Source organism: Salmo salar, chromosome 02, assembly GCF_965601325.2.
Source record: "Salmo salar chromosome 02, fSalSal1, whole genome shotgun sequence".
Lineage (NCBI taxonomy): Eukaryota > Metazoa > Chordata > Actinopteri > Salmoniformes > Salmonidae > Salmo > Salmo salar.
In genome coordinates this window covers 21128082-21149065 of record NC_138292.1, presented here as the reverse complement: position 1 = coordinate 21149065, position 20984 = coordinate 21128082, and the positions used below count along the sequence as shown (strand labels likewise).

Below are 20984 nucleotides of genomic sequence, written 5' to 3'. Positions count from 1 at the left end.
AGGTGGAGAGGAAATTCTACAAGATTCATCTCTTCAGATGTGTAAATTCATAATGAAGGAAAATAAGTTCTAGGAAGAGAAGAGCACACATGAATAGAATGTGACAGATGTGAAAGCTGGTACAAGAGAAAAGAGCTGACTTCAGAGAAATTAAAGCAAGGGGCATGAGAGGAGAGGGAAGATTCTGACTAGACTGAAAGATGAAAGCAGTTTTTCACAGGAGCTCAGACAGGAAAGCATTCAGAACAGGTGAATGGAGAAGAAAAACATAACAGAAACTAAACACAGCTGAAAGAGGAGGACCTAAAGAGGGACAGAGTGGAGCAGAGGAAGATCTAATTAGGGTCAGAGAGGAGCAGAGGGAAAGAGGAAGAACTAAAGTGTGTCAGAGGAGCAGAGGGAAAGATAGGAACAGAGGAGGACCTAGAGAGGAGCAGAGGGAAAGAGGAGGACCTAAAGCGGGACAGAGGGAAAGAGGAGGACCTGAAGAGGGACAGAGAGGAGCAGAGGGAAAGAGGAGGACCTGAAGAGGGACAGAGAGGAGCAGAGGGAAAGAGGAGGACCTGAAGAGGGACAGAGAGGAGCAGAGGGAAAGAGGAGGACCAGAAGAGGGACAGAGAGGAGCAGAGGGAAAGAGGAGGACCAGAAGAGGAACAGAGAGGAGCAGAGGGAAAGAGGAGGACCTGAAGAAGGAAAGAGGAGGACCTGAAGAGGGACAGAGAGGAGCAGAGGGAAAGAGGAGGACCTGAAGAGGGACAGAGAGGAGCAGAGGGAAAGAGGAGGACCAGAAGAGGGACAGAGAGGAGCAGAGGGAAAGAGGAGGACCTGAAGAAGGAAAGAGGAGGACCTGAAGAGGGACAGAGAGGAGCAGAGGGAAAGAGGAGGACCTGAAGAGGGACAGAAAGGAGCAGAGGGAAAGAGGAGGACCTGAAGAGGGACAGAGAGGAGCAGAGGGAAAGAGGAGGACCTGAAGAGGGTCAGAGAGGAGCAGAGGGAAAGAGGAGGACCTGAAGAGGGTCAGAGAGGAGCAGAGGGAAAGAGGAGGACCTGAAGAGGGACAGAGAGGAGCAGAGGGAAAGAGGAGGACCTGAAGAGGGACAGAGAGGAGCAGAGGGAAAGAGGAGGACCTGAAGAGGGACAGAGAGGAGCAGAGGGAAAGAGGAGGACCTGAAGAGGGACAGAGAGGAGCAGAGGGAAAGAGGAGGACCTGAAGAGGGACAGAGAGGAGCAGAGGGAAAGAGGAGGACCTGAAGAGGGACAGAGAGGAGCAGAGGGAAAGAGGCAGTAATAGAGAAACAAAAAACAGAAGAAATAGACAGCACAGTAGAGTGAAGGAAAGTAATGACAGCTGAGAAATAAAAGAAGATGGACAGAACATTTAGAAAACTTTAAAATAGGAAAGCAAAATAAATGACAGAAAACAGAAAAAGAAGAAATTGGAAATGAGTTATAGCTTAAAGCAAACAGAAAGATAGAACTCACATGTCAGGTAAAAGAATCAGGATGTTGTAATGTTAGTATAAGGAAGTAGTTCATGTTAATAGAGAAAGTATATACCAAAGTGTCGAGCGAAGCAGAATTACAGAAATGATCAAAAACAAGAAATGTAAAAGTGGCACAGCTAGATGACTACAAGACAGCTAAGAGGACAGTGTGTAAAAAGCAAAAGGAGAGTTTAGAAAGAAAGAGTAAATCTGAAACAATGAGGAAAGAATTGGAGAATATCAGTAGCAGACAAAAAGTAGAATAAAATTCAGAAACAGAAGTTGGGAAAAGAAAAAGCAATATTGTGTAAATAGAAGACAGCAAGAGGAAAGATGAACCTAGAAAAAGGACAATTTAGGGGAAAATAAAGGAGAAATGCTGTTGGAAAATAGAGAAGAGGACAGCAGAAGTAAGAGGCGAGGAAGGTAACATTACAGTGAAAGAAACTAGGAAATGTACAATTTAGAGAAATACATGATAAGATACAGAGTCAAGATGGTGAGGAAATTATTTGAAAGCATCAAAGCAGAGAAATAAAGTTTAGAAAATGAAGACAAATGTGTCAGTAAAGAAGAAGACAAAGGGTGAAGAAAGAAAGCCTTCAGATTAATACAGAAAAGGTGAAACGGATCGAGTGAAGAAACACGAGAAACAATGTAGCTAAATAAGTTTAAAATTGCTATTAGATTGAAAGGGGAAATTATAAATCTGACAGCCATACATAAAGAAAATAGGAAAATAACAGACTTGAAAGCAGAGGAGTTTGAAAGAGCGAGAGATAGAGAGAGGACAGCAGAGTAGAAGTAAAAAGGCATATTTTTCCATATTATACATTTTTACTAGATGTAAAAATACCCTGATGAAGGCATCACAGTCAAACCGTTGTTGAAATTGAATAATACCATGGTAAAGTGTGACTTTAGTTTCTATTTCAAATTGATATTGTAGGCATGGTTATCCAACCCTCAATTATATCTCGTAGGGTTAAGGTTAGGGTTAAGCTCCCCTTAGAAATAGTGGGAAAAACCAGAACAACAACAGTAAAGCTTGGAAAGAGAAGTCTTTTTCCACTTCCAAGAAGATAGGAAAACGAAGCAGTAAAGAAAGAGGGGAAATTAGTATACAAAAACTAAAGCTGAACTTTGCATAAAGAAGAGGTTTAGCCCATAGGTTGAAACACACGCAGTAAGACCACACACTAAAGCAAGGCAGGCACAGGGCTGGGTGTCTAGGTACTATACTGTAGCCCCTCTAGAACCACACATACAACATTTGAGAAACTAAACTCAAATATGAAGTTATATGCGCTGATCTTACATTAAGATTCAGTCCATACAGTACAAAGGTACTGAACCAGAAACAGTTGCATAAACATATGCAGACAGTCATTTCTGTAAAACACTCACAACCTTCTTGCACTGGTATCAGTCAGCCTCAAAACTTACAGTTATAGTTGAGAAAAGGAACACGGAGAATATAAGTTTGAGCAGAAGAGTGAAGGACTGCAAAAAGAGGCATTGAAAAAGAGAAAGGAAAATGACATGAATCAAAGAGAAGAGAGGAAAGGGAAAAAGAAACAATGTTTTATTGAGAGGTCAACAGCAAATAAACAACAGTGAAGCTAGAGTACAGGATAGAGAAGGAGAGATGGACCCATAGAACTAGAACTCATCTGATTCTTTCTATGGATGGAACACAGATTCTCAAACAGAATGGAGAGATGCAGGCGAGAGAACAGGAAGAGGAAACCAGACACAACGTCATAGAGTTTAACAGGACAGAGGAAATTAGGGAAAGCACCATAGAGGTTACAGGCTCGTCAGGCAGAGCGAAGTAAAACCCAGAATGAGGCTGCCATAGAAAAATGATAAAGTGGGTTAGGGAAGTTTGTCGAATAGCTAGTATTTAGCATTGAGCATTATGTAAGCAGAGAGAAGATGGATAGAAGCTCAACAATGAAAATAAGAAAAAATGTTTTGTTGCAGTTCATTTGTTGACAGAGAAGTAATGGCTCCTGAATGCTTTTTTGACAAGTGAAACATTTTTAGAATCAGAGGTAGATTGTTAGGAAAGCAAAAACATACGTACATTTTATGCAAATGACAGTTTTAGGGTTCTAGAAGCATTTAAAAAAAGATTACTGTGCACATTAACAATACCAGTGACATTGCTGTCTCTCATAGCTTGTGCTTTGAGTATTGATGTTGTCACATACTTCCACACACAAGCACACACACACACACACACACACACACACACTTCAACGTCCTCAAACAGTGCGCTACATCATTGACAAAACCAGTGTCATCAAAAAGAAGTAATTTAACTGTATAAAATGTCATTGTACTCTACAATTTGACTCTTGAAAAGTCAAAAGCTCAGACGTTGATCAAAACCTTTTTTACAAAGGTCACCATGTAGAGAAACCAGTATTGTTGTGCCACTTGAGTTGCAGTATTGCACCATGAAGTCCAGCCAATGAAAAAGAAAATGGCTCACATTCAACTCTCTCTGTTAGAATAGTGAAAGAGTAGCTTATAACCCAGGTACGGAGGAAGAAATCTTTACATTGTTAAACCCTGGAACAAATCAGTGGCACAAACAATACAGATTAAGTGTAAAATAAAGGTTTTAAATAACTGTCTATACATTAGATCAGGCTCTTTATCCTATATGTATTCTCTGATAGAATAAATAGTGAAAAGCTACTACAGTATTTACACGTCCAGTCGGTTGGATTTGACCGTCTCCAAGTGGAGGGAGTCAGACAGGAGGTGACACAGAGTTCAGTGATGTCATAACCTGTCCTGCGTTGTTGTCCTGGGACTGGCCAATTCCGGAAGAGGTGGCGGGGTCACAGAACGGCTTCCAGGCTCCCATTGGGCAGCTCAGTAAGGGGTGAAGCGGTTGTATCCTCCTCTGTACAGACTGGCCTAGAAATAAGTACAAGATATGATAAATTATGGTGGATCGGTGCCCACTGGCGGGTTGAGACTGATTCCTTTTTGAGGCTCGATTAAAGTCTGTCTCGTGGCTAGAAACAATGGTCTGGATGACTTAGTGGGTCACACACTTTAAACGTTGGTACTGCTTTTGAGTTTTAAAGAGGCTCACCATTGTTCCGACGCCGTATGTTGCCGTGGGTCCCACTGAATGGTGGTAGGGATCCGTTGCAGCAGCATAAACTCGGCCATATCTGATGGACAGACAAAACAAAACCCCAAATGAGAAAACATACTAAACCAGCATGGTCTCATAGACTAGACGTAACATAGTAAACAAAAATCCGGGACACTCAAATTAGTATATGTTACGTTTGGTACAGTTACATAAGACAGAAGGTTACTTAAGGCAAAAAGGAAAGGAGGGTGGGCGGTTTGGAGTGGATGGGTGGGCGTTTAATGCAAACGTCATGTTCGAATTTCGTCACGGACAACTTTGGCATTTTAGCTAGAAACTTTGCAATTACTTACTACTTTTTAGCTACTTTGTAACTACTTTGCATGTTAGCTAACTCTTCCGCTAACCCTTTAACATAACTCCTAAACCCTAACCTTAACTCTAACCTTAACCCCTAGCCAATGTTAGCGACCTAGGTAACGTTAGCCACAACAAATTGGAATTAGTATCATACGTATTGCGAATTCTTAACATATTGTACGAATTGTTGTCATTCGTAACATATCATACATGTTATGATGATGGACATCCACAAATGAATACATACCATACCAAACGTATCATTCTAATTTGAGTGTCTTGGATTTTCGTTCACTATGTCCGTCCAGGTTACTAAACAGGTGTGCTAGTATTGTGTTAGAACTAACAGTGAGACCCCATAGACCAGACTTGAAGACCACAGAACCTCAACATTAGAGTGCTGCTTATCTCATGTTCTAAGTCCCTTTTGAAGGAAAAAGTCCTTGAAATCCTCATACAAACACAGTCACATTGTCAGTCATTGGGCACTGCTGCTCACCCATCACTGTATGTTGCTGTGGCAGCGGATGGTGACTGGGCAACTCTGTACGCTGCAGGATACCCGCCCTGATAGGGAAAAAGACATTCAGAGACAAGGTAAGCTTTTAGCTAAACACAAGGTAGACAGCCTGAAATAAGTTGAAATCAGAAGAAAAATGTCCACTTACATAGACTTCAGCTCCATATAATCCATCTTGGTACAGCACACTGAAAGGAGACATTCTATCATTCACACATTAAACAGTGAAAATTAAATAATTTACTTACACTCACAATGGAAATGGTTATTCATTTTAAAATAGATTTTTTGAAGATAGAAATGATCTTACCCAGGGTAGGCGGGCATGGCAGTGGGTGCGGCTGCGGCAGCTGAGCGAATTGTGTTGTAGACAGCCCGGCCCCGCCCACGCAGTGGTGAGCCCCGATAGGCCAGGGTGGGAGCAGCTACGGGGTAGGGGAAACTGGCAACTGAGGAGAGAGAGAAAGAGAGAGAGCTTACAGTACCCACTAGGATATGTACTGTAGCCACCCTGCCTTTATAAGCAGGTTTATTGACTACCCCAAGGGAGCATGCTTTCTTGGAGCCATCGATAAGAGAGATTGAGTATCACAGGTGGGATCTAAACCTGGGTCTCCCGCTCGGGAAGCCCACGTCTTAACCATTAGACCAACATAGTATTCCTCCTTGGTGATGAGGTAGCAAGGCCTCATCACAAGAGTCTGACTGACCTCCGCTACAAGGGGTCATGAATTCCGATTGGGTTTGATAGGGATACAGTACAAGTACATATATTACAAGGACAAACTAATATTGAAGTAATCAAACTCACCCGAAAACTCACATTGAAACTCACCGGTGTAGAGTTCAGGTGCATACATCGCTCCCATGACAGGGTTGATCTTCCATCCAGGGGCTACGGAGAGAGCGAGAGAGAGCGAGAGCGAGAGAGAGAGAGAGAGAGAGAGAGAGAGATGTTGAGAGAAGGAGAGAGAGAGGAGAGAAATAGAGAAATAGAGAAAAGGAGGGAGATAAGGAGAGAGAGAGAGAGATGTTGAGAGAAGGAGAGAGAGAGGAGAGAAATAGAGAAATAGAGAAAAGGAGGGAGATAAGGAGAGAGAGAGAGATGTTGAGAGAAGGAGAGAGAGAGGAGAGAAATAGAGAAAAGGAGGGAGATGTTGAGAGAAGGAGAGAGAGAGATGTTGAGAGAAGGAGAGAGAGAGATGTTGAGAGAAGGAGAGAGAGAGGAGAGGAATAGAGAAAAGGAGGGAGATGTTGAGAGAGGTTAAACAACAAGTAAAGGAAGAAAGAGACAGTGGAGATCATGGAGATTAAGGGGAACACACAGACACAGTTCAGAAGTACAGGGTGCATGTCCAACCCCTCCCACATGCCACGGAAAGATGTGTCCAAATAACTTTAGGTATCTTACTTGAAACCTCACCATTCACAAGAGGTGTTTGGGGCTTCTTGGTGACTATTCTGGCTGTAGCATTGTTCACCTGCACAGACAGAGGGTACAATTTCTTAGACAGACAGACAGATAAACAGATATTCAAGATAGACATACTATAGATAGTTATTCCTCACCTCAACCTTCCTTCCCTCAACGATAGTTCCATTCAGTTTTTCCCTTGCTCGGTCTGCCTCCATTGCGCTCTCAAAGGTCACGAACCCAAAACCCTGAGAGACGGAAGGAGAAACATTTCTGATTGTCCAACTTGTCATTGTCTTGGTAAGGCAAAAAACAATAGGGCAACCAGGTTTCATTCGTTCAGTTTGTAATTTCTGATATTGAGGGGTCTCTCACCTTTGACCCTCTCTCATTAAAGATAATCTCCACATCCAGGATCTTGCCAAATTGCTGAAAGACAAAACCAGATCACAATCTTGTCCACAGGTTATCACTGAGGTTATAAGAGATTACAATGTTTCGTAGGATGACATGATGTCTCGTAGGATAATAAACCTGGACATAACCACTAGTTGTGTCTCTCACCCCAAACATCTGTCTGAGGTCCGGGTCTCTGAAGCGGAAGGGGATGTTGGAAACATGGAGACGCTTGGGCTGGGCCTTGCCTGACCCCTCCTCATCGCTACCACTTCCTGCTCCGCCCCCTGATGACACTGACACGCTCAGAGCCTGGGAGTCAGAGGTCACCGGAACCAGGGCATTGTCCTGGGAGACAGAAGAGGAGGAGGAGAGGAAGAAGAAGAGGAGGAAAAGAAAGAATAGAGGAGATGAGGAGGAAAGAAAGGAAGTGAAGGAAGGGGAAAGGAAGGAAAGGAGTGAAGGAATAAGAGGAGAAAGAGAATAGACAGAGGAAGAGCAGTAGAAGATGAAAAAGGAGGCAAGGATGGGGAGAAGAGGAGGATAGAAGGACAGAGAACAGGAGAAGAAGAAAAAGAAGGAGGAAAGGATGGGGAGAGGAGGAGGATAGAAGGACAGAGAGCAGGAGAAGAAGAAAAAGAAGGAGGAAAGGATGGGGAGAGGAGGAGGATAGAAGGACAGAGAGCAGGAGAAGAAGAAAAAGAAGGAGGAAAGGATGGGGAGAGGAGGAGGATAGAAGGACAGAGAGCAGGAGAAGAAGAAAAAGAAGGAGGAAAGGATGGGGAGAGGAGGAGGATAGAAGGACAGAGAGCAGGAGAAGAAGAAAAAGAAGGAGGAAAGGATGGGGAGAGGAGGAGGATAGAAGGACAGAGAGCAGGAGAAGAAGAAAAAGAAGGAGGAAAGGATGGGGAGAGGAGGAGGATAGAAGGACAGAGAGCAGGAGAAGAAGAAAAAGAAGGAGGAAAGGATGGGGAGAGGAGGAGGATCGAAGGACAGAGAGCAGGAGAAGGATATAAAAAAGGTTTCAAGGGAAAGGCAGAGAAAGAAGGGGGGGAGATTACAGAGGAAACTAAGGACATGTTGCCAATTGGTCCATGCACTTGTACACCTCTGAATAGACAACTAATTTACAATTTAGTAAAATGATTCTGAGATAAAAACAGATTTTTTTCCACAGAATGTTTCTTTAAAATCTATCAAAACAGTTCACATGTTCTGGTACAGTGTCCCATTACAGAGGCATCACATTGCATTGGAAAAATGGTGATAATTTTAATTGAATCAAGTAATCACAACTCAGTCCAAATAAGCATTCAGCACCCAGTGATCCTTCTCAGGCAGGAGTGAGGAGGCGTGAACAGTACCTCATTTTAGTGAGGCATTTAAATACATGCCCGTTAGAAAATCTAAAATAATATGTACAGCAGAGGAGGCTGGTGGAAGGAGCTATAGAAGGATGGTGTCAATGTAATGGCTGGAATGGAATATTTGGAACGGAGTCAAATAAGTTGTTTCCATGTGTTTGGTACCATTTCATCTATTCCATTCCAGCCATTACAATGAGCCTGTCCTCCTATAGCTCCTGCCACCAGCCTCCTCTGATGTATACTAACAAAATATTAAGCTACATAGTCATGTTGATTCAGTTATAACAACCAGCCAATACCGAAAGTAACAGCTCCCCCAACATAAATACTTTGGAGGAACTGTAACTAAATACAATATCATACTGAACATAATTGTGATGAATTATACTTAGAAATTCATAATAACTAGGTAGTTCAGGTGACATAGATTATATAGACACGTAAACAGTAAGCCTGCAGGAATACATTTTCATAATATAATCTCATTAAAATGCCCCCATGCAAAACCATACAGGATATAGTAATGTGCTTCAAAACCAAAACATCCACTATCCCAAAATGCACCACGATGCCAGTGTCTGTCTATTGGTCCTCCAAAAACCAAGGGATTATATGAGTCCAAACAAGAAAATTAAGGTGAAAAAAATATTACACCAAAAAATTTGTGAGCGAGAGCAGTGGGGGAGATAGGAGAGAGGGAGCAGAGTGCAATGTGAAAGGAAGAAAAAAATGGCAAAGAAAAAAATAGCAAAAGTGAAAAATATCTTTAAATTGAAAATCAAAGTGAATGCAGGCTTGAAAGAAGTCAGATAAATATTAATGCAAATCAAAATACAGATCCTAATATGCAGAATAGAAAACACAGGTATTATTAGCATTATAATATAGGAAGGCTGATAGAAAGAGATGTGCACAATGTCTTCAGAGCAACGATAAATAATAAATTAAACAAAAAGATAAAGTGAACAAGGCAGAAACTTGCGCAAAAAGCTTAGGTTGGGGTGAGGAGTGGGAGCTGGGAGGCATAGTGCCGGGCAGGGTCAAAGTTGAACGTTCTAAATGTCAGTTTGGGGTCACGGTGCTGCTTTTTTCTGCCAAAGGTTAAAGATCATTACTCAAGATTCCGAGGGGGCATGTATTAATAAGTGGGGTAGAAACAGAGGGAGAGGGATAGAGAGACACATTCACGCAGAGAGAGAGAGAGAAAGAGAGAGAGAGAGATTCACACAAACACATACAGTACATACAGGCTACTGCTGTGTTGTTATATACTGGCTTCCCATGGCAGCATGGTTCACACAAACACCACCTCCTCATCATCCTCACACACACACCAGAAACAGGCTTTGGGGAAGTGGGACAGTGAAGAGAGGGGAGGGGGGAGTGGAAGAAAGGGGTGGGTGGGTTGGGTTGGATGTTGGTGTCATGTCACGATGCAAAATTGATTTCTGAACCTGGCCGATATTTCGGAGGGGGAGGGGTCACCCGTTCGGCCTCCCCCGTTGACCCCACCTCCATGATGTGTTGCGGCGTCTCAACTTTCCCCGAAAATCAGGACGGACCTTGTAAGTCAGGGGCTCTAGTGATGGAATATATAAATGTGGCCATGACATCAGAAAGAGCTGCTGAGGCAGGGAAAAGGACTTCACAGTCACAATGCATTGACCTTTATTCACCATTCACCTCTGTCTTTGTCTAGAGTAATAACCTACAGTATATAAAACCTACCAGGACCCTGGACATAAACATTCATGTTCATGTTTTCCTCATTATAAGTTCATAAACTGGGCATTGTTCCTAATGAAAATACATAAGATCCCATCAAAGACATGTCATTTTGTGCTGTAGGCTATATGAAAATAAATAGTAGGAAATATTACATTGAACCCTGATAACCCACCTAATAACTTATGCCATACAATATACCAAAATACATTTAAATTATAATCCTACATTTAAATACTGTGTTGTTCCATTCTCCTGTGTTTTCTCCTGTAACTTCTCCTTTCTCAACTTTCTTTACCCCAAACCCCTACCAGTAACCCGGTGCATGATTTTACACAGACATACTGCATGTTAACGGCTTTGGGATTACCTGCTCTATTTCCAGATAAATGGGAGAGGGAAAGAGAGAAGGAAAGAGAGAGAGAGAGAGAGAGAGAGATGGGGGGGATTCACTTTCAAAAATGAATCTCCTCTCAGCTGCCCCTATCTGCTCTGCTGTGCGCCAGAGGAGATTCCCCTACATGGGCACAGGAGTGGAGGTGGGGAGCTAAACATAGAAGTAGCAGGGGCCTCTGTGTGTGTGTGTTCCATGTTACTGACAAAGAATTTCCTCAAACTTTGTGTGACATGTTGTCGTTGATTAGAATAAAATCCCCTCCTAGAAATAGGTTACAAACAACATGTGATTCCCCCATACACACATACAGTAGCTACATATCTTGATTATAAAGTATCTCTGTCTCTCTATCTTTCCTGGACACTATTTCTATAGTCCCACACCTCCAGTCTATCATGTTGTTCTTACCGTGCTAATGGCTGCCAGAGTGTCAGCCCCTTCGTGTTGCGGGCCCTGATAGACTCTGAGCTGGTGATGCTCCTGGTACTCTGAGTTGGGGTGGGCGGAACTATAGTCTAGAGGAGGAAGTCTGCCTGCGGGTGTGGGAGGAGCTTGTCCTGGTGGAGGGTATGAGGGAGGCTGGGCATAGACCTGGGGGAGGGTGGGGTCACCACTGCCGGGGCCGGCCTCCTGGCCAGGGCCTCCCTGTGATTGGATGAGAGAAGAGAATCAGTCAATAATCAATCAAAATAACATTGTCATAGTATATATCCAACCTAGCTGTAGGATAAACCATATTGAAATTGTAATAGTGAGTGTGACTCTTGTTATAAGAAACAAAATAATCAATTACTATCACCAGATATTCATTAATTACATTAAAAATATACCTTTTTGATTCACAGCATACATTCATTGACAATGTGTGACTGCCCATAGAATCATCTCTAATGTAAGCACAAAGACCTCGGGCTTCATAAAAGTCATTTTCTCTGAGTCTTTGAGTCTAAATATCACCTGGGAAATGTCTTATGGTTGAGTGGTGCTGGGCAGCTTAGATTTGCACAGCTGGTACAAAACTAGAGGACCTTAAGAAAGATCCACACAACAAACCCATTCATACAGTACAGCTCACTGTGATATGTATACTATTCCTTTTGAGTATTCATTCAGGATTCAGCATCCTTTGGAAAAGAGTATCTGGCAAATATCCAATACTTTACCACTTATGCCAAAACAGTGCACCTACAAACACTTAATTGTAATGAAAAATCAACTCAGAACGAAACTGATTCCAGACTAATACCTTCAACATCATCATAATCATATAATCAATGTACCAAATCTATTCCAATCCATTGATTCTTCAAAGTACCAAAATAAACAGCAAGAAAGCAGAGAGTTCACACAGTGAGGTGACCAGTTCTCACACAATGAAAAGTGATAGTGGTGACACAGACACAACAGGAGAATAGATGATTGTCTTACCCCGTCACTGCATATCTGATTCTCTGGTACATTGTCCAACAACTGCCACATGTTTTAATGCCGGCTTCCACCCGCCCACTACACCATAAGTTCTACTTAACCACCAATCACATGACAGGAGTTCTGAGAGGAGGGGGAGCTGGGGGGGCTATGCCAGCTGTGGACATTTGTACCTGTCAATAACTTTTAACCGCCTCCCCCTCCTCACAGAAACACACTAAAAACTTAGGAGAGCTACACAAAAATTTGTCATTTCTACATTAAAAGCTAATACTGTAGCCGTACTTCAACTTGCCCACTAAAAGGTCACCTCTAAGAATACTATCCTTATTATTACCCTGTAATTGCTGACGTATTGCCTTTTAAATATTCCTATGTCTTGTAAATATTCATATCATTCCAGTACCTTCTTTTTGACCAGACTCTTTGAAGACACAAAAGCAGGCAGGAAACATTTGGGTAGTTTTACATCTTTTACATTAAAATACATTAATAAAACCCTTATATCTCTACTCTGAAACTGACCAGAGGTCAACCAGAAGATTGGCAGAGCCATTAGTAGATTTTTATGTTGTCCTTTACAGTTGTAAACATAGTAAGTGTCACAAGGTCTAAAGGTAATTTAATACAGATTCATGTTGTTTTCTCCAACCGCTTCTCCTCCTCCTCCCCCCTCTCTCTATCTGTCCATCAGCTGTTGCACTCATCGGATGGGGGGAGATAGGACTGATGGTGAAATTGAAGAGGGCGAAGTAGAGGGAAGGTATGAAAGCTGATCTGATCATTTAAGCCTTGTACGATCAGCTGATATGTAACACAGGGAGAGTGTCCTACATTCTCATAGGTCTAACAGGACAGTGTGGCTACTGCAGGTAAAACCGCAGCATCAAAGGTCTTACTAAAATATAAACTAACACTCACACTTGTCTTTTCCTACTAGCACCGACTTTGCTGATAACTTCATTTATTGAGGAACAACGTAGTGGCTATGACTGTGATGTGTGGTTGTCCCACCTAGTTATCTTAAGATGACTGTAAGATAACTGTAAGTCACTCTGGATAAGAGCATCTGCTAAATGACTAGCATGTAAATGTAATGCTAAATAGATATACTATCTTAGTTCACTAGAAATGGAAAAGGAACACCTTGTCTGTGTAGGTCTTAGATTCTTCCTATCAAACATCAGGGGTTTTAGTACAAATTACAGGATTTCTCTTCACAGATCACACAGGTGTTCCTCCTATACCTCTGAATTCTTACTTTAGAAATTCCACTAGAAGATGGTCAGGAATGAGACTGATACCATCTTGAATGTATTAGGTCTCTAGAATAGATTTACAGGCATATCATTTACAAGGTTAGTCATTTAGCAGATCATCTTACATACATAGTGCTTTCAAATGGGCCAAAACAACAACCATGTAAAACATCATAGTAAAACCTTTCAAGATAAAATGTTTTTACATGTACTACTCTGCATCCTGTCTGCTAATATTGGAAGGCATGGGTGTTGTATATCTGGGTTTATTCCAGGGTTGACGCATAATAATTCAGAAACTGTCCTTTTAGCTTTCACATGGCAGATCCTGGCGATCAGTACACACAGTAACTGGGCCATGTTAGAGGACATGTCAACACCGACACACATGCCTGTATTGTGTCCCCCGCCCCACCTCACCCCCCCAATATCTGACCTTCCCAAGCTCACACCATACATGGAGAGTGTCTGACAGGGGGAGATAATAGAATCTATTTGATACTAGCACTGGCCACCTTCACACACTCTCTCTCTCTTTGTCTCCCACTCCCAGTACAGTATTACATTGTCAGCAAACAAACATTATACACAGTATCTCTCCATGTGTCTCAACTTTATTCCTTGCTGTCTTTTTTTGATTGCCATTTGTTCCCCTCTGTCCTTCCTCCCCCTATTCAGCTGTCAGGTCTCAGGGTCAAAGGTCACCGGCTCTGAGACAGGTGGTTGCTGGGACAGCTGCTGGAGGATTTACACTCTGAAGACGACAGGAAACTGCTGATGTGCCCTTTAAGAGGGCTCATATAGTGGGGGATACAAACGCACAGACAAAAACACTGACACACCCTATGGCCTACTACATTCACTATGTTTACACTGAGTGTACAAAACATCTTTCCATGACACAGACTGACCAGGTGAATCCAGGCGAAAGCTATGCTACCTTATTGATGTCACCTGTTAAAACCACTTAAGTCAGTGTAAATGAAGGGGAGAAGACAGGTTAAAGAAGGATTTGTAAGCCTTGGGACAACTGAGACATGAACTGTGTCGGTGTGCCATTCAAAGGGTGAATGGGCAAGACAAAATATTTAATAACGGGGTATGGTAGTAGGTGCCAGGCGCACAGGTTTGAGTGTGTCAAGAACCGCAAGGCTGCTGGATTTCACGCTCAACAGTTTCCCATGTGTATCAAGAATGGTCGACCACCCAAAACACATCCAGCCAATTTGGCACAACTGTGGGAAGCACTGGAGTCAACATGGGCCAACATCCCTGTGGAATGCTTTCTACACCTTGTAGAGTCCATGACAAATTGAGGCTGTTCTGAGGGCAAAAGGCGGTGCAACTCGATATTAGGAAGGTGTTCCTAATGAGTTGTACACTTAGTGTATATTAAATACAGTATACAGTAATATTGAACAGGTAATATGATCACAAACACAGATCGTCAGACATTTTACTCCGCTGGTATGTTCTGATCATAGCACAGTACACTGGTCCTCATCCCCCTACTTAGGCTACACACTATCAGGATATCAGTGTCCCCCTTATCTGCATGACAGGGGAGCCTTCTCTCTCTGTGTTAATCTACTTTTCAAGGAACAGGCTAAAAATACAGGGGCTGTGACACAGAGACAAGGAAGACAGATTCCAGACACACATCATATCTGTGCTGGCATTCACCAACGGGTTGTCAAGGACTCACACACACACACACACACACACACACACACACACCTGCTGGTACCACTGAGACCTGCAGATTAAATATAACTGCCAGTGTGTCATTGCATTTAAAACCAATGGGTTTGGCCCTATCAACAGTATTTAGGCCTCGATGTAGCTGTTTGCAAACAAATGACACAAATCTACACTACATTATGTGAACAACCACATAATTTTGCTGTGAACTACTCTGAACTAAACATCATAATTTGGATTATTTTGAAATCTAGTTCAATAAACCACTTTGCTATCATCATCATGACAAACACAAACAGTTTCATTTATAATGTGTAATACCGGGCCTGAATACATTTAATCTGAATGTCCCTTTCCATTTCACAAACAGGCCCTCCAACCTGTTGTTTGTGTCATGATGACATGTCATTCCCCGGGCCAGTGATTCAGCATATCCAGTGACTCAAAACCAAACTATCTCAATGACGCTTGACATGAGAGCCATGTACGGGTATACAGAATTCAATGGGGACCATGTTTGCACCAACAGCTATGCAGGATAGTTTGCTGATCTCTGTATGTGGCTCTGGGTCTACTGACAGAGTACCAAGAAAGACATCCAATGCTACACACCCGCCCTAAAACATGGTAGGAACAAGGAGAGAGAAGGAAAAGGAAAACAGAGGGATTGAGAGAAAGAGACAGAGGTAGATTACCTGTACTAGGCTGGGGTAACATTGGGCTCCCTGGGGATAGACGGGCAGTCCGTAAGGCTGAAGAATCATTGTAGGAGAAGAGAGCATGGTGCACAGCCCGAAAACCACCAGGAGAGAGGGAACGGTGGGGAGATGGGAGGACAAGAGAAGGTGAAGGGGGAAAGGGAGAGGATGGTATGCTCAGAGGAGATGAAAAAACAAGGCAGGAAAATCTAAGAAGAGAGAGTAGAATCCAAGTGATGAAAACACAGAAGGTCCAAGTGAATGAGAGGAAGAGCTGTAAAGTCAGAAAGATAACTGTCAACAGTCAACCTCTCAGCTTTAAAAAATAAAAACAAACTCCCTAAACTAAGAAACAGCCAGCCTGTCTAGGTAGGAAGACAGGATATGGCAGAGAAGTTAGAAAGAACACTGCTGTGTGTCTGTCAGCCTGTCTGTTGGTCGGCCTGACAGACAGAAACACATGTAAAGGGTCTCGTTTCAGGGTGTTATAAATAGTCCCCGTCTCTCTCCCTGCCACCTCCACCGTCTCTCTCAGTCTGTCAATTAGCCTACTACTAGGTACCATATGCACGCTCTTCTGTTGTGAGCGCACGTGCAACATGTCGTTTGATTGGGTGTGGTGGTTAGTAGGCTATCACTTTTCTAAAAGCATTAGCTACCCTTACAAAAAAAATGAATGAATCAACACACTCAGACTGGTCCATTTGTTGTGTGTACATGTCTTCGCTCTGTCTCCCAGTAGCACTGACAGTGGTGGCTGTCAGAGATTTGTGACAGCTGGGTTTCTCACACACACACACACACACACACACACACACACACACACACACACACACACACACACACACACACACACACACACACACACACAGAGCCCCTACATAGGATGCCAGGCTAACACACATAACGTTACACTTTTTTTTTTTCTAAACAATGTTCAATAACCGAACAGAGGCCTACACAACAGCTCACAAAATAATACATGGCATACCTAGGTGATCCAACGTTTATTCCGTGTAGTATACTAGACTAGATAGTTGTTTGAAAAGTTAGTTGTTCATGTTCAGCAAGTAAACATAAACGGTTTTAGTTTGACGAACAAAGCTGTAGTTTTAAAGTTGAACAACAGATGGAGCTATTTCACCAACTGCTACTTTGAAGTGGTGTCGTCACATATTTATGGGAAATGTAGTTCGCGGGATCCTTATAAATACTGGAGAAATCCAATTTGACTTCCTCTTTATCGTGCTGGCCTGTGGAATACAGGTAATAACGTACTATGCGCTTTAGTCTGTTGTTTTTCAATAAAAGTAGGGTCGCAATGTTGAGAAGTAATGTATTAATACGCTTAGTTGTGCATTTCGGTAACATCGACCAACATCTTTTGTATATTTTTGGCATAACTTCTGCCTTATTCGATCATGTCAGTCGTACACGCACTGTACAACGTGGTTAGCTAGCTAGCTAGCTAGCTAGCAAGAGTGACATATCGCCGGTCTGGCCTGACGTTACTGTGCTGTAGTTCTCTGCATCTTCTCAAAAGCTTTACACTATCAAACTACATTTACAGTTTGCAATTGTATATGTGGGGGGGAAAATGCCCTAATATAAATGGTCTATTTATATGAATCCGTTGACGCTAGTTAAATAGTTAACAAGTTCCCGCTGTTGCTTTCGCCAGCCAAGTTACGGAGTACCAGTGTATTAATGGGTGTATGACTTGATGGTCTGCAGAATAATTAACATGGGTTGAAATTCAGTTTAATAATTTGTGTAATCGCAATGTTGGAACTAAACAGCCATATCAATTCTTATTCCCCAGGCACTTTGATCCACTATGCCCGTTGCCAGGAGTTGGGTTTGTCGCAAGACATACGTCACCCCCCGCCGCCCCTTCGAGAAGTCTCGTCTCGACCAGGAGCTTAAACTTATCGGTATGTGTGCAAATAAGCAGATTCAATATAAATCAAAACTTGCTGTCTCTAAATACCATGTATTTTTTTCAGTAAATTGACTTTAATCTCTCAGGGGAGTATGGTCTGAGGAACAAGCGTGAGGTGTGGAGGGTGAAGTTCACCCTGGCCAAGATCCGCAAGGCCGCCAGAGAGCTGCTCACTCTGGATGAGAAGGACCCCAAGCGTCTTTTTGAAGGTACGCCACAGCTAGATTGTCCTTTGAGCTTTATTTTGACTGTTCGTAGAAGTCCTTTGAGCTGTTAGCTAGTGAGATATCGGCCAATGATTTAAATATTCGATATTCAGATTGTCTGTGGTGTCAAGAATTCCTCGTGAATGAGGCCGTCAGTCAGATTTCCAGATGCCTTAAATCGGGGATATTCAGATTTTACCCTAAGAGGTCCAGATGACTGCTGGTTCTGTTCTACCTGAATTAATTGCACCCACCTGGGGTTCCAGGTCTCAATCAGTCGCTGATTAGGGCCAGATTAGAGGGCCCTATGTTGTGATCAGTGACAGAATTTCTGCATCCTGTCTCCTAGGTAACGCCCTGCTCAGGCGTCTGGTGAGGATCGGTGTGCTGGACGAGGGCAAGATGAAGCTCGATTACATCCTGGGCCTGAAGGTGGAGGACTTCCTGGAGAGGAGGCTCCAGACGCAGGTCTTCAAGCTGGGCCTTGCTAAGAGCATCCACCACGCCCGCGTTCTTATCCGCCAGAGGCACATCCGGTAAGCTGTTGGAGATGGTCACTAGATGGCCATGCTAGAAAGGACAAGTCGATAGATCATTACACTGGTCTGTTATTTTAAGTGGGCTTTGAACTTGTGACCGGTAGTTAAACCATTTGTAACATGTATATTTCTAAAATTCTCACATGCCTACAATAACTGTTCAGGTAACTAATGAGTTGAAACTGCACGACTTATGAGTTACTTTCTCCATCCTTAGAGGGCCTCACAAACGATAGCTCATCCCTGAGTGTGGTTTAACATTCCAGCAAGGTCAATTCGGTAACAAACCGTATACCTTGTCTTTGACTGCCCAGAGCCAATCCTGCTTATTAAGAGTGGGTTTAGAGTTTCAGCAAGGTCAATGCAGTAAGACTGTATACCTTGTCTATAAGACTGCCCAGAGCCAAGCGAGAGGCAGACCGCTACTGTCTTATTTGCTGACAGGTAATGTATGGAGGATTGCACCTCGGGCAGATATGTGGACCAATGGTCACGGCAAACTGTCAAGTGTATTTGACTTGTAAGGCAATCGCATGGTCTTCAATTTAGTTTGGATAAGAGTACTTTACCTCAGGCAGGCCGATGATTACAAGTAATATTCAGACTTCCTGTGGTGTCAAGAATTCCTCGTGAATGAGGCCTGTCATTGATGGAAAACTATTCTAGATGGTTATTTGTCTATGCGATTAAGTGGGGAGGAACAAACCACTCATTGAGGTCTCCTTTCTCCCTCTAGTGTGCGCAAGCAGGTGGTCAACATCCCCTCCTTCGTGGTGCGCCTGGACAGCCAGAAGCACATTGACTTCTCCCTGCGTTCACCATACGGTGGTGGACGCCCCGGCCGCGTCAAGAGAAAGAATGCCAAGAAGGGCCAGGGTGGTGCTGGAGGAGCTGATGAGGAAGAGGAGGATTGAAATGGAGGATGACTTGTCTGACACTTCGTGTTTTTCAATAATAAAAACATTTGACCAAATTTAAGTGATCATTTTTACTTGGTATGTGGTGGAAACTACTCTTGTTAAGGCCTCTGCACAATAATTGACTACACCTAATGACTACATTAGGGTTATAGATGTGTGATTGCTGGACATTTATAGGGATCATGTAATTCTGACTTGCTCAGTTGTCTATTGGGAGTGAGAACTAATCACATTTGTAAACAGGTGTAGACTAACTGAACTGCTTGCTAATGGGCTGTTCCCAACAGTGGTGAATGAATAAGACTAACAGTAACTTGGCTAGAGACATAGTACCAGGTTAATGTGCATGGGGTATTAAGGAATTGAAGTAGATGGTAAGTGACTAGGCAATGGTAACATGTCAAAAGGGGTGAATGCAGATCATCTAGCTCTTGGTTAACTAATTAGCAGTTGGACAGCTTGTGGGTAGGTGCTGTGCAGGGTCTTGTTGGTTCCAGACTGCATCAGTTTTCCCTGTTATCAGAACTGGGACTTGGGTGGCTGGAGTCTAACAATTTCTAGTGCCTTCCTGACACCACCTGGGTTAGAGGTCCTGGATGGCAGGGAGCTCGGTCATACGCACTACCCTCTAGTCTTGCGGTTGGATGCTGAGCAGTTGCCATACCGAGTGGTGATGCAGCCAGTCAAGATGCTGTCAATGGTGCAGCTGTAGAACTGGGGGCCCATGCCAAATCTCTTCAATCTGAAGAGAACTTGAAGCTTTCGACCTGCTCCACAACATCCCCAACAATGTGCGTGGGGGCATGCTCGACCCTCCGTTTCATGTAGTCCACGATCAGCTCCTTTGTCTTGCTGAGGTTGTCCCGGCACCACACTGCCAGGTCTCTGACCTCCCTGTAAGGCTGTCTCAAGAATAAGCAAATAGCACAGGGTAAGTGCACTGTCTGCCATAACTCTCCAATAGGATTGTGGATTCATAGGGAATAAAGGTAGGTAAAATGCATGTTTATCAAACAGCCTAGTTAGACTGACAATATTCATATTTGGCACTTGAAATGTAGGCCAATCTGCAGTTAAAATGATAAAGCAGTCATCCCTCCACTCCTTTACGGGGCTGGAGAAATGTAAACACTCATTCATAGACAGCTATGGATGCAAGGAACTAACATCCATAAAATGAAATGATATTCACCATGGCTTATGAGCTTATTTTGGGTCCTGATGGGGAATATACAATGAATGGCATAACAATGGCCTCAGGATCTCATCACGGTATCTCTGCATTCAAATGGCCATTTATAAAGTGCAATTGAGTTTGTTTTCCCGTAGCTTATGCCTGCCCATACCATAACCCCACCGCCATCATGGGGCACTCTGCTTACAACTTGACATGACCAAACCGTTCGCCCACATGACGCCATTTGCCCGGTACTGTTGAAACTGAGATTCATCCATGAAGGGCACACTTCTCTAGCATGCCAGTGGCCATCGAAGGTGAGCATTTGTC

At 43.1% G+C, this 20984-nt stretch overlaps 2 protein-coding genes across 9 annotated transcripts; one reads left to right on the top strand and one right to left on the bottom strand.

Annotated features, from left to right (window-relative positions):
• Window positions 1-3046: 3046 nt before the first annotated feature.
• LOC106577172 (RNA binding protein fox-1 homolog 1-like) lies at window positions 3047-16286 on the bottom strand. Of its 8 annotated transcripts, none has more exons than XM_014155049.3 (12): window positions 15868-16286; window positions 11193-11429; window positions 7464-7643; window positions 7275-7328; window positions 7055-7147; window positions 6909-6966; window positions 6321-6380; window positions 5796-5934; window positions 5634-5688; window positions 5465-5532; window positions 4600-4681; window positions 3047-4418 (listed from the first exon to the last, which is right to left on the bottom strand). In XM_014155049.3, exons 1-12 carry the CDS (start codon window positions 15952-15954, stop codon window positions 4374-4376), a joined length of 1158 nt encoding a protein of 385 aa, XP_014010524.1. In that variant the 5' UTR covers window positions 15955-16286; the 3' UTR covers window positions 3047-4373. The 8 variants fall into 8 exon arrangements, with proteins under 8 accessions (XP_014010524.1, XP_014010505.1, XP_014010534.1 ...); XM_014155030.2 differs by having other exon boundaries at window positions 6309-6380; window positions 15868-16285; XM_014155059.3 differs by having other exon boundaries at window positions 5634-5673; window positions 15868-16283.
• A 741-nt stretch (window positions 16287-17027) lies between these two features.
• Window positions 17028-19530, top strand: LOC106577194 (small ribosomal subunit protein uS4). The gene is made up of 5 exons (XM_014155075.3): window positions 17028-17136; window positions 17693-17804; window positions 17899-18021; window positions 18368-18554; window positions 19294-19530. The coding sequence occupies exons 2-5, from the start codon at window positions 17708-17710 to the stop codon at window positions 19469-19471; spliced, it is 585 nt and encodes a 194-aa protein (XP_014010550.1). The 5' UTR covers window positions 17028-17136; window positions 17693-17707; the 3' UTR covers window positions 19472-19530.
• Window positions 19531-20984: the final 1454 nt, after the last annotated feature.